General features: G+C 47.4%; 1 protein-coding gene across 2 annotated transcripts in view; it reads right to left on the bottom strand.

The window, feature by feature from the left end:
- Positions 1–6,867: 6,867 nt before the first annotated feature.
- Positions 6,868–18,663, bottom strand: part of LOC142011124 (histone-lysine N-methyltransferase SMYD3-like) — a 359,175-nt gene continuing 347,379 nt past the window's right edge. For both annotated transcript variants that reach the window (XM_074990063.1, XM_074990062.1), the window contains exon 8: positions 6,868–8,677. In XM_074990063.1, coding sequence (XP_074846164.1) covers positions 8,576–8,677 — 102 coding nt within the window. In that variant the 3' untranslated portion in view covers positions 6,868–8,575. The remainder of the gene's footprint in view (positions 8,678–18,663) is intronic.

Below are 18,663 nucleotides of genomic sequence, written 5' to 3'. Positions count from 1 at the left end.
GAACAGGGCACTAGACTGGTGGCTCAGAGAGGTGGGCTCTAATCACAAGCTGATACTGGGTGATCAGCTGAGTAAGTTAGTTCATCTCTTTGCGCCTCATTTTCATCATCCCTAAAGTGAGGGCAAAGATACTGCCCTTTGTAAAGCACTGTGAAGTCTAACATCTCTACCTTACTGTCAGGAAATGCCACTGAACTGCTGATGGTGGATATTGTGCAGTTGTAATGGGGAGTGAATTTCACATTTCTAATTGAGGGTTCGCACTAGAAATCTGCCAACCGTTACGCTCACCCAGCCACAAAACACAACCATTCCAGCTTTTAGATGTGGCCAGTCAAAGCACTCTAAATATCAATTGTGACTACTGAGATTTCAAAGGGATACTTACTGGGCTTCTCTACACTAGCTCCCTACTTTGAAGGGAGGATGGTAAGTAGGGTGTTGAGAGATTATTAATGAAGTGCTGTGGCGCATATGCAGCACTTCATTAAGCTAACGCTCCCCCTGCGGCAACTTTGAAGTGCCAGCTCACAGGTAGTCACAAAATTTTGAGGCGTAAAGGGACTTCGAAGTACCGGTGGGTAAGCCGTGGCTACATGCGAGCCGGCACTTTGAAGTTTAACACTTCAAAGTTGCCGCAGGGGAGAATTAGCTTAATGAAGTGCTGTATATACCGTGCAGCACTTCATTAATAATATCTAGACACCTTACTTACCATGCTCCCTTCAATGTAGGGAGCTAGTGTAGACAAGTCCATGGCAATCTGTGGCTAGCCCACAGGATGCCACATGTTAGCAGGAAACACACACATGCAAACAAAACATTTGTGCAAATTGCCATCTCTTCACAGACAATTTTTCATTACAATAAATGGCCACTTTCAGTGGGTACATTAACTTCCTGCAAATAGTTCTCTGAGCTCTCTTGGGCAGTATGGCTCTGACAAAGATTTACATGCACATATGGTTGTAAACATATTTATAATCTTGTTCCTTTTTTTTTTTCCTTTTTTTCTTTTTTGACAATGGGAGGTACCTTCAGGGCCTAGTTGTACATGCATTTGGGGCCATTCACAAGCTATCCCTAAGTGATTTCATAGAAATCATAGAGATTCCTAGAACTGCAAGGGATCTCAGGGGGTAACTGAGTCCAGCCCCGACCTAAGATCACATAAAATCTGTGGCAGAGATGGGACCAGAACTCAGAATTCCACATTCTATGCTTTCACCAGAAGGCCATCCCTTCCTTCCCACGTGCATGTGGAAAATTATTTCTGAATTCAGTGTAAATCTTCTGACTGGGCACAACCTCCATCAAAACTGGCCTATGCTCATTAAGAATGTCCCACTTACAAGAAACTCATGCAAATAAATTGTTGTGGGAAATACCCTTTGTATTTCGTATATGGCTTTAAAATAAGCAAAGTAAAAAAGCATCACAAAGTTGCAAAGAAGCTGGCTTTTCAGCAAAGCATCCATCATAGAAGGAGAATACAGTAAACAATGAGTGGAAAACTGAGAAATGTTTTGCTAGGGGAAAAAAAAGCAATTTGCAATAATTAAATACTGTGCACGTAACTAGGTTGCAGACAACAGCAGGCATCACATTTCAATCCCTACAGCAACTGCTTAGAGCTGAGGCAGTCCATCTGGGTCTCTCAAGCATACTCCCTGCAAACAGAGTGCTTGGGCGGTCAGGTGCCTCCCAGCTGATTAGCAGAGCATCCACAGTGGGCAGCGTGCATTTCTATTGGTGGAGCACATATGCACATGGCTGAGTGCACATAACAAAAAATTATTCTGCCCATGGATGGAAAAAAACAAAGGGAACACTGCTCTCGAGCTACATGTAGAAGGGAAGGGCTTGTTTTTTAAAGTAAGAATACCACTGGCCCATGAGCAGAGCTAATCCTTTTGAGGACCTGAATCAAAAGCACGGCACTGCTCTGAAAAACGCAATGCATTTTAAAGCATAAGTCATCTGCTGACGAAATTAGACATTTCCTTCAATTGCAGTCAATCACTCTTGACCAAAGCCGTAACACGCCCCTATGTTCCCTATGTGCTGCTGCCATATAACCTCCGAACATATCAGTTCAGTGACTTTGTACTCCCTTAACTGCCCTCCAATATCACTGCGCCAGCCCTCCCCTATGGAATGCTGCCAAGTCAGATTCAACCCAACATTTAGTTTTAAACCTTAAAGTGACAAGAAATATTTTTTTTGCTTTGGAAAAGATTCTGAAGCACCTTGGTTGCTGGAGTAAGGAAGTGTGCTCTCCAGTCTGCTTCCTTCATGAAGCCCTCTGTCCCCCAACAAATTTGGCTTGGGAAATTGCCTTGGCCTGCAAATCACATTTATTCTGCAGTCAAGAGAGACTGTTTCTACAGAGACTTCTAAATATCACAGCTGCTCAGGCTGGAGTACACCAAAGACCTAAGGTATCAGTGGCACACCCGCTGTGCTGCTTACTCAGGCAAGCACTACAAGTGCTTCAGCAGCTAGGGCTTGTTGGCGCTAGCCTGCTGAGTCCCAGTAACCCAACGCATAGGTCACAGCTAAGGAGAAGGTCTTTCACTAGGCCTGGATGAAAGGGTAATGGTTGCAAAGAGCCTAGGTACTGCAGCTTCAACAATTAGTGTCCAAAGTGTGGAACAGTACCTGGTCAAGTCAAGTGAGACAGGGCTCTTTTAAGTTCAGTGCCTTCAGTACCTTCTGCACTCCAGTCTCTATTCAGTCAATGAGGTTGCAGGTCTTCTGGCCAAGCTTAGATACTCTCTCACACTGGGACCCCTCTGTGGTGGTTCCCTGCCCAGCTGCTGCCCCTCCTCCCAGAATCACCAAGACAAACCTGCACCCAAGTGGGAGGTCTGACAGGCACAGCCTTTTCCATGCTGCCCCATGCTTCTCCTGGGGCAGTTCTTCTTTCCACACAGCTTCCAGCACCTCCTTCCCATGAGAGCCCAGTCACATCCTGAGTCAATGCCCTTCCTCCTATACAGCCAAGGGAAAGGGAAGTACAGTGGGGAAGGGGCTGATGAGAGTTGTAGTCCCCTGCTTGGCAGGTTCACCACAGGCTAAAGAAAATGCAAACTGAGTTACAGATGGTTAAACAAGTTATCTTCTTTTGAAATTTCAACTGCTGCCTAGGGTCTTTGTCTGCCTTTAGCTCACTTAGCTTACTGCATCTTCTAATTTTCCAAGTGCTCTGAAAACTCATATGCCAGAAAATATGTTTGAAGAAAACAGGTTGGAATGAAACCATAAAAGAAAAAAATAACAGCACCAACGTGCCCACGATTTGTTGGCAAATCTAGTGCTGTGCATGTGAATGCCAAAGCGAACTTACTCAGCAACTAACTACAATATAAATATAAAACTTGGCTGTATTCATCGTGCCACCTGAGAGCCATGTAAGCATTATGCTGACAATAAGACATGAAAATCCCTGACTACATTTCTGCACTAAGGAAACACGGCTAGAACAATGCATGGAACATGGACATTGTGTGAATACTGATGTAGCAGTACCATCCTGATGCAAGGGTCTGAGTCAAACCCTACTAAAGGCAATGGGCATCTTTCCATTGCTTTCAGTGAGCTTTAATTTAGGCACACTTGTGTGAGAGCATCTGCCCTCACACCTGCTCCATAGTAAGTGTTAGCTTATTCCTTGCTAGGTAGCCATTTTACTGGGAAGGAGTCAGCGTAAGTCTCTCTCTCCATAGCCACGCTGCTCCACAATAGAACACCTGGCCACGTGCCTGGCTGTGTGCCCATGGTGCGTGGGAGTGGCTTGGAAAGCAGCTGGGGGGTGTCTGCACACATGCGGAATGACATGTGAATGTCAGTTCACCACAGCAGTCATGCAATCACCCAGCACACACGCCGTAAGACTTCGCAGGCTCACCACTGCGATGCTCGCAAGCCTTTCAGTTTTACACATTTACAGTGTTGGTGACCCAAGGAAGGCTAATTTTCATATAAGCTCATGCACTTTTTAACACAGCAGCATCCCTTTACAATCATGAAACAGATTGTAAACTGGAACTCTGGGCACATCTGAAGTATTCTGATTGGCTGTCAGTGATGCCATTGCTCCAACTCTAATCCCTGTAAATGCCTGGGTCTGACCTTTTCCCTATATAATTTCATGTTCATCACAGTAATAAAACCCCATGATGCTATGCATTTGTGTGGGGATTATTGCACTTCTTGGGAGGTTGAAGTAACTTGGCCTGCAGCATCATGTCCCGCTGTGCACTTCAGAAACAATTTTTGAATATTTCTGCTGGGCAAGCAGATGCTTCGTACTCTGGAACAAAGTCAAACAACTCAACAGACGCTCTTTCCCAAGGTTGGCTCTCATGTGCCCAGGCTATAAATTATGCCTCAAGTGTCTCCTTTTGCTTTAAGCGGGTTCTCAGCTCATAGTAATTAGTGGTGTCAAGTTCCTGGGGTGAAAAAAAACGGACTTTACAATGACTAGAGATTAATTAGATGATAGTCACATCAAGAGTAGCCACAACAAAGTACTAGCAAGGAAAGTCACACCTTAAATGATGATTTCAAAGCTGTAAAGTATTTCAGTTTAAATGCTCCTCATAAATATCTGGGTTTGTTAACATGTTTCTGGGTTAAAAATTAAAACTGGTAGCGGTGGCGGGAACAGCTCACTCACTGATGAGCTTGGGGAAAAGCTCTTTCCAAGAAATGCTCTTCCTCCCAGTGAGCACTACGCCAAATGATCTCTTAATTCAGCACCATCTTTGTGTCTTAAATGACTCTCTGCTTAGAATCACAGAATCCTAAGGCTGGAAGAGCCCTCAGGAGGCCATTGAATCCAGGCCCTTGCCTAAAGCAGGATCAACCCTAACTAACTCATCCCAGCCAGGACTTAAAAACCTCTAGGGATGGAGATTCCTTCACTTCTCTAGGGAAGGGATTCCAGTTCTTCACCACCTCCCTATCAATGTGCAACCCTACCACCTGATAATGTTGGTTGGGTGGAGGGAAAGAGTGTAATAGCTGCTCAAAGAAATGTCAAATACGTGTATGCTTAGAATTCATTCATAGATTTGTAGGAACACTAGACTGTATAGAGCCAAATTCTCTAGTCCCTCTGTCCTGTCTAACTTGTACAAAGGGAACAGAATCTCATATCTGCCAGGCTACGAATTCTCAGCTGGCAGCCTTGCCAACACCCAGCCTCGGAGATGTTGCAGGGAAGGAAATGATGTGTCAAGACTGGGCATAATACAGCTCCACTCTGCCAGTTTACAGCTGGCGTAAACTCCTTGAGAGACCATAATCAGCTCTCACAAGCCAGAATAACCCCCGTCTGTTCTAATTTATCTCTGGGCAAGGACAGCTGGAACATCAGCCTGAGAAACAGTTTTGTATGCTGAGCAGATTTTTGCAAAGGACAGGTTTGGCCCGTAACATTAGACCTAGAGTAACGCCTTCTAATGTACCTAAATTACTTGGGTTCCTATGTCTCACTTTCAAAAGTGACACGGGCATTTAGCAGCCTGAAAGACAATGGAATGTGGGTGATGTGCCTAAGTCATTTTTGCAAATGGGACTTGGGTGCTTTTGTAATGGGACTCGTGGTCTGAAGAAAGAGAGAGCTATTAAGGATTTGTTGGATGTATTTAATTACTTCAATGTTAAACTTTTCAGTTTATTCTAGAAATGATATACATTGTTAACAGTTAACATACAAGGCCCTCAAGGAGCTAATATATCTGACAGAAACCTGAGCTGAAATCTACTAGCCTCTCCATTAGAAAATTCAAAATTCAGGCTTAGTAGAGGCAGGTGCAATTCCATTGAAAAATCGGAAGCTGTACCTTTTTTTTTTTAACCCACCCATCGATGAGAACATGCAACTGGTGAGAGAAAAATGAAGACAGTGGGTGAAGTTTTTGCAGTGAAGTTGAACTGCACTGACCTCACATGAGGTCTGAATTGGCCATTACAGTCTAAGGCAGCATATTCAACCTTTAAGAAAAGAGTGACTTTGTAAAGGGCCACAAGATCAAACCACTGTGCCGACCTGGCGAAGTATCAGATATTCCAAATCGGGGACCCTGCGTGAGACAGTATAGCACTTCTGACGTCTGGTGCTGGGACCCTGCACAGTCAAAAAGGATTTTTTATTTTTGCAGTCGCTGTCAGCTCAGATTACAGTAACTTTGGAAGGCACTCGACCCTCAACTCCTTTTCACCTCACTCTCTCCTGCATGGAAAGGAGAGAGAGGTTTTTCCTTTGCTTGGATCTCTACTGGCAGAGCGCGGTCTCCTCTGTGTTCCTGACTCCCCTATGCCCAGCCATTACTGGCTGTTGCCAGGGGAAAGGCCTTCTTTTCTTTCACCTGCCTCCCTCCTTGCTGCTGCCAGGAGTGGGATCACACTGGCCATTTCCTTCCTTCCCCTCCCGTGTTAAAAATGCACAGCTCCTGAATTACCTGTGAGTTTGATCAGTGCTCCTCATTTTGTCTGGCCAATCTGTAAATCGGACTGGCAGCATGCTGCTAATCCACAGTCCTGCTCTGCCTTGGTCTGTAATTGAATGTGCATCACAGCCACGAATTTCAAGGTGTTTTGTGCACAGTCCTTAAAAACTTGATGTGGCTCTAGAAGAGAAGGCAAAAAGAAGGTCTGGAGAGGTCCTTGAGATCATTTTTAAAACTGAGGAACCCCATAATCACAATGATGTTTGTGATAGGGTGGACTCACCACTACAGCACTTCCTGTTGGCTGGGGTTTAGCTTTGTTTGCTAGTCCACCTATCCCGGTGATGTCTTGCCACCATCATTTCTTCTGCTCATGGACCCAGGTCAGTCCCATCCTCTTCATGGCACACTCTGTGTTCCCCCACTCCGGGGACAGTGTCGCAGTCCCTCACTATAGCACTTGCACAGTGATGAGAGATGTGTGCGTGTGTGCATGGGGAGGAACCTAGGCCCACACACTACTCCAGGTCCCAGGCCAGGGACCCTGTTGAGAGCCACCACTTGCTGCGTTCCCTCCAACTCTCCTTGGGCCACTTCCCCCCGGACCCGGCGCTCTCTTTGCCTTTGTCTCAGGGCCTCAGCCTGCAGATCTCGGCAGCTCATCAGGAGCTGCCTTTAGCTCCCTGGGTCTCTGACTTCACCCCTGTTCTGTCGAGGGTGCTTACTGCCCTCCACCGGAAAGGCAGCCAGCTCTCTTCCCTCCTCAAACTCCAGGGAGTGACTCAAACTTCTTACATGGCAAGCCTGACCCTGACTGGCTGCCTCCAGCACAGTCTCCACAGGTTCTATTAACCCCTTAAAAAGCAAGTGTGGGGCAGCGCCCGCTCACAATATTCATTAAAGAAATAGACATGGGAAGAACAGGGCCAAATTAGACCAATGTTTTAAACATTCTTTAATTTATTTAACCCTGTTTGCTCCATTGCTTCACTTTAGTCCACGACAAAGATAGGCAACATTCGTAAAATACAGCTACTGTTCTATTAGTGGGAAGTACTACAGCTGTGCTGGGCCCCATGCAGGACACAAGCTAAAGAGAGTTTTGTCTTGAAGATCTTACAATTTAGAGGGCAAACACATCCAGCTCATCGGGATTCTTTATATCGATTTCCATGAGTTTTGAACCAGGCCTTCAGAGACAGGCTATGCTGGGAAATCAAGAGAAGGGCATACCTTATGTTTTCTATATAACTACCGATCACATACCTGGGGCCAGATCCTCAGCTGGTATAAACTTGCATAGTTAATTGGCCATTGGATTTAAAACTGAAGAGGAACTGTAACTATACATTTACTTTTTTATTTTGAACTCACACATCATGGGCACAGCAGAAAAACAAATCAGTCTTTGGTTGGATGGAAGGATTTGAAAAAGCAAGGAGGAGGGTGGTGATTTCATCAGATGGGATTCAGAGGCCATTCTCCACTAGGGTTGCCAACTTACCTGACCAGATGCTATTGCTGCAAATGGCATCCAGTCAGGAAAGTTGGCAACCTCTATATAAAGAGTAGCCTGGGAAGAAGCACTCAGCTGAGCGTAAGAGAGGGAAACTACCAGGATGGTGAGACAAGAACTGTCTGGGACTGACTTTGGATTTCAAACTTGTCCCATCTCCAGAGCTATCTGAACCATGGTTCAAACCCATTTATTAACAAAAATAGAGAGGGACCATTTAAATGCATCATAAACAGCCAAAGAAGATGCTGACTTCTGCACAGCAGCATTCTGCATAAAGGTATTTTTTATTTTCAACATGTAACATTAATTGCTATTTGTTTGCTATTAATTGCTCTTACAGTGCTTCCCAGAGAGTACATACACTCCCCAAAACAGCCTGTGTTCCTTCACACTCACATTCTGTGAGGAAAATTACCCTGCAGACCAGCAAATCTAATAAACATTTTAACAAACACAAATTGGGCCTGATCCAAAGCCTATCAAACTTAATGGGAGTCATTCTAATAGATTCAGAACACTTTGGTTCAGGTCGTAGAATGTCAACATATACAACTGCTTTCCTTTTCCCCTGAAGGGATCTTCCAACCTGAGATCATCCTCACTGTGCTCGCATGGCAGCTTCACACTGTTCTTTAAGTTTCATCAGATCTTGTACCAGGCTGTGATCTGCTCCATGAGTTACTTTCATAATGTTATAAGCCTTAAGAAGAGAGAGGAAAAGGGACAAGTTAATTCAATTCACACCCATAGTTTCACTTTGGGACAATGGTTCTAAACCTCAAGGCATACAGAGCTTCGGGGAGTACGTCAACTCATCTAGATATTAGCCTAGTTTTACAACAAGCTACTGGAAAAGCACAAAGTCAGTACAAACTAAAATTTCATACAATGTCTTGTTTATACTACTCTATAAACTATACACTGGAAATGTAAGTGCAACTTTTATCTTCCAATTGATTTATAATTATATGGGAAAAATGAAAGAGCAAGCATTCTGCAGTACAGTAATCCCTCGAAATGAGAGATTTCGAGTTGCACTTACCTTGCATTAAACCGAGTTAAGGGCAACTCAAAATCCCACTCCCTCCAGCCCTGGCTCAACCCCCTGGCCCCACGTACCCCAGTTGAACACTCCCCGCTCCACACAGCCTCAGTTGAACACCACCCACCTTGGTTCAAACCCCCATGGCCTGGCCCACCAGTCCCTATGCAGCTCCAGCTCTCACACACACAACCCCACACGTGGCTCCTTCTCAACTCCCCCATAGGACCACGCAGCCCCGGCTCAACTCCAACCCCCTGCCTTCACTGCAGCCCTAAACCACCCCGGGCTTAGCTCCTCTGCCTGCTTCCCATGGTCACAACCCACCACCAGGCTTAACCCTCTTCAGCTGTCCTCCCCCGCCCAATCCCAGGACTTACCTTTCTAAAGGAGCTCCAGGTGCTCCTCCTGCTTCCCTGGCTGCAGAACGTGAGTTCTGCTGGGGAAAAGCCGCTCCCTGACTTACGCAAAATTCGAGTCATATGAGGGTGCGTGGGAACACAACCCTCCTGTAACTTGAGGGACGACTGCAACCGTGTGCCATGACACTTTTGCATTTTGTAAGAGAGTAGTTTTTATGTGATTTGAATCTTGGGGGTTACGCAAAACAAATCAGATTCCTGAAAGGGATACAGTCCTCTGGAAAGCCACTGCTCTAGGGAACCCAATCTACATGTGGACTTTGCTATGACTCCTACTCTGCTCCTCCCTTTCTGTTGTCCGGCCTTAGTAACTCCTGAAAGCCTCCTGTCCCAAGTCACACTAAGACAGCCACTAGTTTTCATAAGACATTTCTTGAGTCATTCATACTGTTCTGGTAGATTTGTGCTCTGGTTCTCAAGTCTGACTGACCAGATTTCAATCCTTCTGCTCTTGGGGAAAGAATCTTTTCTTTAATAATGTTCTGAAACCTCATCTGGATTTTAAATTATGTATATTCGTTAGTGTGAGGAAAAATAAACAGAACAATAATCTTTTATTTTCAGCATTTAGAGCAGAGTTGGGGAACCTCTTTCAGGTCGGGGCCAGGAGACATACCCCTCACACACCAGACCCAGAGTCTAGTGGGGCCCAGGGCTCGTACATTTTGTGGGCCACTCTAGGCTCTGGGGGGAGCAAAATGAGGGGTTTAGGGGGCTTGGTGTGGGAGAGGCTTCCAGGAAGTGAGCTTGAGGTGTGGTGTCTGGGTGGCAGGGAGGGTGCAGGAAAGGCTGGAAATTGGAGGGGCTGGGCAGGAATGGGATGGAGGAGCAGGTGCAGGATAGCGGTGGAGGAGGGGGTGGGGGTCTGAGTGGGAAGGAGGGTGGAGGAGCGTTTGGTGTTCAGGGTCTGGAAGGTAGGGGACAGGGTGTAAGGTGAAGGTCTGAGAAGGAGTCAGCATGGTGCAGGTTGGGAGTCAGGGTGGGAGGGAAGGTGCAAGAAAGGAGTGGGAGCGGGGGGTCTAATTAGGAGGAGGCTGCAGGAGCAGTCTAGTGGCACCAGGTCTCACCACTCCCAAGCACCATCCTCTGCTGCTCTGACTGGTCAGAATTCTGGCCAATCGGAGCAGCAGAGTGAGGGAACAGCACCAAGCAGTAGCAGAGCCAAGTTGCTTCCTGCTACCCCTACCCCCGGAAGAGCCCGAAGGCCAGATCTGGCCAAGACCTGCCTGATCTGGTCCCAGAGGCTTGGGGCTTCCCACCCTCCACCTTGCCACAGGCCAGATGCTGGGGAGAGGAGGACAGAGTCTCAGAGTCTAGGGGTTCCCCACCCCCGACTTAGAGATTGACAAATACAGGGTTGGCCCAAAATTATTTGTGAACGCGACATGAATGTGCCAAATAGTTTCAAGCTGAAAACAAATCATGCTACGTTCACAATACAAGGCAGGAGAGAAGGGAGAGTGACTAATTTTTAGACTGTGGTTAGACTCTCAGGTGGGATATGGAAGACGGGGCTTCCAATTCCCACTCTAGAGCATGACTTTGAGCTAAGCCTCCCCTTACCCAGATGATGCCTCTTGCACATTTTATGAATTTAGCCTTTTAGAAATCTCCAGACACAAAACCTTTTGAGTGAAATGACCAGTTTCATTTAAACCACAATGGACATTTTCAATTTGCAATTTTTCCTTTGGCATTTTCCATTTCGGTTCAACCCAAGCCACCTTTCTCCCTCCTAGATTTGAAACCACCATAGAACGAAACAAACAGTCGTTTGCCTGGCGGTCAGTCACCACTACTGAATATTACACTTGTCTTCCCTTCCAGATACCTCACCATTACTATGGAAAATATGACAAGAGTCTCCCTCGGTTTATTTTTTCAGGGTGAACATCGCCTTATTGCAGAGGGCCCCAGTTAAGCCTGAAGTAAGGATCATATCCTGGTTGCATTAAAATCAATGTCATCTTTAACCTTCAGACTGCACTCACTGGAGGGCTTAAGTGGCGCAGAGGGCCTTGTGCAGGGCTTCTGTCCTGGGGTCTTTCTCAGGGCAAAACATCTTCTACCAAGCTGAAACTCAGTAGGCAAAAGCCGTTCCTGTTTCCAGGACACCAGCCTGCTCGCTAGCCAGACTGTGTCTCCCACGCTTAGTAACAGAGCTGAGGCTGAATGTTGTGATCTCCATCTCAGCCTAGGGAATAAATCTAATTATGAAGAGCTACAGTAATCATAGTGCTGCAACACGGGGCATGGTGTCCTCAGCCACACAGATTCTCCCTCAAGAATATAAAAACCTATTAGATAACTGCTATGAATGTGCCTCTGTGAATGCAAATGAAAGCACAGCACATTCATTTGTGTCTGATTTTAATTCGGATTGGATGAGGTGCCGAACATCAGAGAAGTATGTACCTGTTTTACAAATGCATCACCACAGTATTTCACCATGATGAAAAACAAAGCAAACAAACAAAAAACTGCACAGTCTTGATGTGGTAAAATGTGAAGGCCAGTGTACTGGAGAAATTATTTTAGTTTCTTCTGTGTCTTTTAATAAAGCAAATACTTGTTACACGGGGAAAAGAACAACAAATGCCTGTAGATTCAGCCCCCTTTTACAAAATAATCACTGTAGCTAACAGAGTGGAAGCAGAGTCTAAAACAAAATCTGTTCTCATAAAGAGGGACTTCTCAGACATTTCATGGTAGCTGGGGCGAGAGGATTTACCCTGCTTTCTGTTCCACTTACCAAAGACTAATAATGGTGAGAGGTTATGCTAGGGAAGGACACGGTTCAGCATCTGGATAATGTGACCCCCCCAAGCATACAAATCTCTTCATTGCATGTTTCTAAACATGCTGATACTACCTCAGCTCCTGGAGCTATAGTGAAGAAATTGAATGCTCATTTATTAGTGACAGGCACACCAGGGTAAGTGCTGTAACAGGGGACTTACACCATGGCATGGATAGGGTGCTAGGGATAGGTTGGGGGGAAGACCAGATACACATTTAGGGCCTGCTCAAAGAGCTGTACCTTTTCCAGAAGAGATCTGTGAGTCATAGAAAAGCTGACCCTACTGTGTCACCTGTTAGCAGAATGTCGCACACTCTGTCCTTCTGGGGTCTGGCCCTCCTGCTTGGCCTTTTAAGGAGTGACAATGCCCCAGCAGGTCCTAGTAGTAAGAAGCACCTGTGCTTGGGTAACTGCAGGGACTGAATTTTGGTCAGCCGTTCACTGCCCCAATCCATCTTGTGGAGCCAGTCAAAGGCCAGAAGCTATCTGGCCTCAAGTGGCACAAAACCATGGAACGATGGGGCAGAGGTCACTATCCAAGCCCCAAGGACAGAGTAAAAGCCAAGAAGGAGCTGTGCCACAAGTCCCATGGAACAGCCATGGGATGGAAGGGGAATTCCAGGCCTCTGTTCCCTTAGATCCCAAACTAAGCCCAGCTGTCACAGGCATTGTGCGATGAAGAATGACCTGTCATAGGTTTATTATTTAAATCTGTTTTTAATACTTTGGTCAACAAGCGCACTAGTAGCCAACCATTCCTCTTTCACTGGCAGAGGTTTCCTATGTGCTCAAGGCACTCTTCTGCCATTGCCCTTCATGTGACCACACTGCTCCTTGCTCAGGTATCACTTCTCCTGATAGCGCACTAGTGCACTGCCATTACTTCCAAGTTATTAGAACCATTCCTGGCTCCTCCAAGTAAAGCTGGTTTAATAACTGAGGCTCAGCTATAGCTATTTGCTGGCAAAGGTTTCACGGAATTAGAATCTTACTCTGCGTTGTTAATTTTTTCCTCAACTTTTTAGTAAGGCAAAACTATAATGATGCATTAACCTACCACCTCAGGCGTTACCCTTGCAGGATCAGGTTTATATTCTAAAACCCTGGTTAAAGAGTCTGGCTGGCCAGCTGGGCACTCTGCCTCTTCTGATTGTGCTAGACACTGTGACCAAATTTCTAAAAACCTATCCTCTTTTTGGCAGTTGTCCTGTGCACATACACGGTGTGAAAGCGTTTCCACGGTGTGAAAGCGTTTCCACCACAAGGAGAGTCTCTATTTTACTCCAGTGAACTCTTTCATGTCCAGCAGCCCTGGGACCGGTATGTTGCTGGATATTCAAATATTCTAGACAATAGAGAAGTACGCCTAGCAGTGCATACCACTAAGGAAAAACCAAGATTAGATACGAATAAACAAAAGTATGCAGAGTACTATAATTACAACAACAGTAGCATTGTCCACTGGAAACTTACACAGCAAACCCTCGATTTAACGGACCCTGATGTAATGGACTTTGGAAATAATGGACACTATCTGCCAGCTCTCCCCCCACCCCACCCCCAAATAAATGCCAGGGCTGGAGGGGCCACCACAGCGTCTGGGGCCACTGGGGCCAGAGGTAGGCTGTGGCAGAGCACAGGAGCTCTCCTCACTGATCCCCATGTGCGTGGAGCAGATCAGCATCCAGCTGCCACTGCCTGCAATGGGGCTGAGCAGCAGCCCTGTGTCTGAGGCTGCTGCCCATTGGCAGGCTGGGGTGGCCACGCTCTGCCTTCGCGTGGGCAGCTCACAGCTTGGGGCTGCAGGAGGTGGAAGGAGCCAGGCCAGCATTCAGCTCCTCTCCTGGTAACTGGGAGAGGGAGGTGTGAGGGGAAGAATGGGGCGGGGGCGGGGGGAAGACGACAGGGGCGAGGGATGGGCTGGGAAGGTCAGTGCCTCATCATACAGTAGAACCATTCGGATATAACGGACTTTTGGCATTAACAGACACCCCTTCCCCCTCTTAGTTTGTTAAATCGAAGGTTTACTGTACTGTATTTGCTGTGTTTATTTGTATTTATTTCCACTGTACTGTACTTATGGAAAATGTACCTAAAATTTACTTATGGTTAAAATGCTGATAATTTGAGAGTTTTAGATGATAGAATGCCGGATATGAAAGAGCTCCCGTATACCTCAGTTCCATGGAGAGGTCACTTGTCTTCCAAATCATGAGCCATAGAGAGTCTAGCTTTTAACAATAAAAGAAAATAATTTGCCTTTGTTACAATGAGCCAGTTTGAGATCGTATTCCAGAAATACATTATTGCCTCCTGGTAGTGTGGTCATCTCCTCCTGGATCTAATGTATTCTTACAGCCAGAAATTCACTATGGGATTGAGGGCCATCACAAGGCCCTTTGTCTCATTTAACTCCCTTCCCCCCTACACAAACTTTGGGACTGCAGAGAGAAGAGCTGAATGCTGCAGGCAGTGGGTTGGTAGTGGCCTGACCTAGGCTGACATGAAAGGCAGCAACATGGGCAGCCCAGGGCAAGGGACATGAAATGGATATATTTGATGGTCTTACTATACGGCACCCATAATACAGACGGGGCTGTTGACCAACAAGATGGAGTAGTGGCCATAGAAATCAGGCTGTATGGGATTTACATTAGTGATGTAAATCTCAGATCCCAGTTGCTTCTGCATATCCAAAGTCCTGCTTCTTAACACTAGCACTGAAATGAGACTGGCTACTGCTCCAGGAAGGATACTATTCAGTGCTGGAATGCATTAAACACAGGGTCACCATATGCCCGTAGGCTAACTATGGGACACCCTGGGGACGGGGTGGCTAAAACGGGACAGATGGTCACCTTGAGTCAGGCAATGGCAGCACCCTTCTTTCCCACTCAGACCTCTCACCTTCAGCCTGCTCCTGAACCCCCACCTACTGCTGCACTTTACCTCCCACCCAAACCCCAGCCCACTCCTGCACCTTCCCTCCCAGCCAGATCTCAAATATCCACCCCCAGCTTGCACCTGTGCCCCTCCTCCCAGCCAGACCCCACACAACCACCCCCAGCCCACGGGGGCTGGGGAGAGGACAAGCCTGCAGCAGGATCTTGAGGACTCAGTGCTGAAGACTCCAGAGAGGCTCTGGGCCCTAGCTCCACACCACACAGGGCTGCAGGGCAGGGGGCTGCCCTATGGGACGTCCAGGGGAACCGCAGCCCCACACAGTAAAAGGCTCCACCCTGGCCCTGTGCTGTAGTGAGGGCTGGCAGGGGAGGGGGTGGCTTCGCCCTCATGCCATGCAGGGCTCTGTCCTCAGGTCTGCATCAGGGGCCGCCCCAATCGGGCTCCAGCCCCTGGTCTGCCCCAGCCCTGTGGCAGGACTCCAGGAGGGAGGCTCTGGCCCCATGGGAGCTCCAGGGAGACCTTGGCCCCCACACCATACAGGGCTCCAGCACTGGCCCCATGGTGTGGTCGGGGGGACAGGGGCTCTGCCCCGCGTTGTGCAGGGCTCTGGCTGCAGTAGGGCTCTGGCTCCACCCCAGCCCCACAGCAGGGCCTGGGGGGTGGAGGGAGCTTCGGCAATGGCCCCAGCCCTGCACTGTGATGGCCACAGTCCCTTTGAACTCCCACGCTCCGAATGTAGCTTGCAACAACCCAACACCCCTTTGAAGGGCAGCCCCTAGTTCTCTTGGTGCCCTGTGCGCCACACGCCCCCCCGTGGAGAGAGAAGCCTGCGGGGAAAGCTCTGCACAAGGACCATGGAGGCAGGAGCTGCGCCAGGCAGGGAGCAGGGCAGCCAGGCAAGGAGGCAGCCGGGGTTAACCCCCACAGCCTCCCTTACTGCAAGCAGGAGTCAGTGGAGCAACCTGGCTCCACCTGCTCTTCTCCCCGGCTCTCAGGGTGGAACGGGGGAAAGAAAGGGAGAGGAGCAGTGGGACTGTCCCAGGCGCTGCAGCCCCCTAGGGGCAGGCCATGGGATGGGACTGTCTGGCAACACACCGTATGCAGCACACAGCTGCCTAGGGAACCACAAAACGTGTGTGACAATTTGGAGCCCTGAACTTTGTGGTGCCCTAGGCAGCTGCACATCTTGTATATGAGCTCATCCGTATAATGCATTCAGCCAGTTCTAAGGGGGTCGTCTTCACCACCCTTTCTATCCGGTTTGCTGCAATGACATAAGACAATCAGAAAACATGAATACCGGGCAAAATACATCTACACCCATTAGAATGTTCTGGCAACATCAGCGAATGCTGAATTCAGACAGAGCACTCATTCTGCCTCCTGAGCAGTGAACTGCGCATGCTTCCAAGCTATGAATGTCATAGGGGAAAAGGCAAGGCAGATTAGCTTGTACCTGACAGCCATATGGCTCACTTCTGAATAATGAAAGGGAACCAGAATTGATTACGTTCTCATCAGCTTTTTTAATAACGAGGATTGGACACAATTTAAATTAAACCTATCAAGTGAGGATTTAACTTGCTAAGACTTGCTAAGACAGACATCACATTAAATACTATTAATTTATTATTAAAACATGGAAGTGATCAACTGCTCAACAGACATTCATAATCAGCTGTTAAACTTCAATCAATCAGTAAACAATATGAATTTACACAACTAGGATATGGAGCAGAAATGTAGCACCTTAAAGACTAACAAAATGATTTATTCTATGATGAGCGCTTGTGGGACAGATCTGAAGAAGTGGGTCTGTCCCACGAAAGCTCAACACTGAATAAATCATTTTGTTAGTCTTTAAAGTGATACCTTTCTGCTGGTTTGTTTTGTTGGAGTACAGACTAACACAGCTACCTCTCTGTCACTATTCAAGGAGTATATGGGTAAGAAGTAATAAGAATACAAATATACAGATAACTGCATTGAAGGCTACAGCTCTTAAGTTCATCAACCACATCAATGCTAAACAAACAAAAGATAAAAGGAAAAAAAGAATATAGATCTGTACTTTGGGTCATAGCTACTCTAAAGGAACTGAGAAAAAGTCAAGACTATTTACAAGAACCATCAGAGACAAAGGGAGTGCATCTGCAACTTGAAATTCAGGGAGTACAGAATCAAACCACAACATGTTACGAAGAACTCTGCTGTACAACTTCATTGTCCTCACATGGGCCACTAGCAGCTGACCATTAACACATTAGGCACAATTTTGCTTGTATCGACACCAGCAGCTGTGCCAAACTGCTGATTAGTGCTCCTCTCTCAGTCTCCTTATTACGAGAGTGGAATTGAGGCACAGAGAGACAAAGTGACTTGCCAAAGCCACACTGGAAATCTGTGGCAGAACAGGAAACAGAGCCCTTGGGAAAGGAGGACGGTTCAGAGAGCAGGACACTGGCCTGGGACTTTGGAGATCTGATTTCAATTCCTTGTTCTACTACAGTCTTTTGGTATGAAGTTGGGGACTTCAATTCACCTCTGTGTTTCTCTGTTTGTTAAAACATGGATAATAGTGCTGCCCTGTTTCACGGGGGTGTTGTGAGTACAAATACATTACAGGTTGTGAAGCACTAGGTTGATGAGGCCATCAGCTTAGACAGGGGCTAACCACATCTCCTGTGTCAGTGTGCTTTAACTGCATGGCCACCCTCGCTCCCCAGCCCACCTCAGGCTGTGTAGCTTGTGCATCTTTGTTTCAGTAATATCTGAAGCAATGACATTTTCTACCCCTCCTTTGTACTGAAGTAGGAACCCTTTCGGACCCGGTTCTCATTTAAGAGTACAAAGTGTGCTGGGGGGAAGGCAGACTGAGCTCAGTGTACATGATTATACAGCACAGACCAGACCTACTGACCGGGGTGGGGGGACTGGGGCTGGGAGGTGAAAGCGGAAAACTGCCCTGGGGCTCAGCAATTCAAAAGGGCCCAGGGCTCCTTTCCGTCATCACTGCCACAATTGCAGCAGCACAGGTGACTGGAGCACCAGGGACTTCTAAATTGCCCCTGGAGCACCATGTGGCACGCTCCTGGTGGCTCGGAGGGTGGGCTGGCTGTAGGGGTATGGCGTGGTGGGCAGGCTGCACCGCCCCAACCCCTTCTGCCCAAGGGCCCTACCACCTTGCACAGGGGCCCGGAAACACTGTCCCTTTCTCTGACACACACCTGCACAGAAGTTACTGATCTGGGACAAGGGGGAGTCAGGCATGATGATCACGTCTTTTAACTTGCTTGCGCACGTGCTTGGGGAAAATATAATGTCCAGATACCTGCATGGGACTCCCACTCACGCCTATATATCCAAAAGCCGTGACTGGCTGCGTACGCCAGGGTAGGGAGAATGCTGAATATGCTTTGCAAGACCGTAACAAGGGTGAGGTGAGTGAGGCACTGGCCTCGGGCGCAGGGCTGAGGAGGTGCAGGATGCCGTTCGGGCACCTGAGGAGTTCCTGCCGC

The sequence above is a fragment of the Carettochelys insculpta genome, chromosome 3 (genome assembly GCF_033958435.1).
Source record: "Carettochelys insculpta isolate YL-2023 chromosome 3, ASM3395843v1, whole genome shotgun sequence".
Classification (NCBI taxonomy): Eukaryota; Metazoa; Chordata; order Testudines; family Carettochelyidae; genus Carettochelys; species Carettochelys insculpta.
This window is presented reverse-complemented; position numbering and strand designations above follow the sequence as displayed.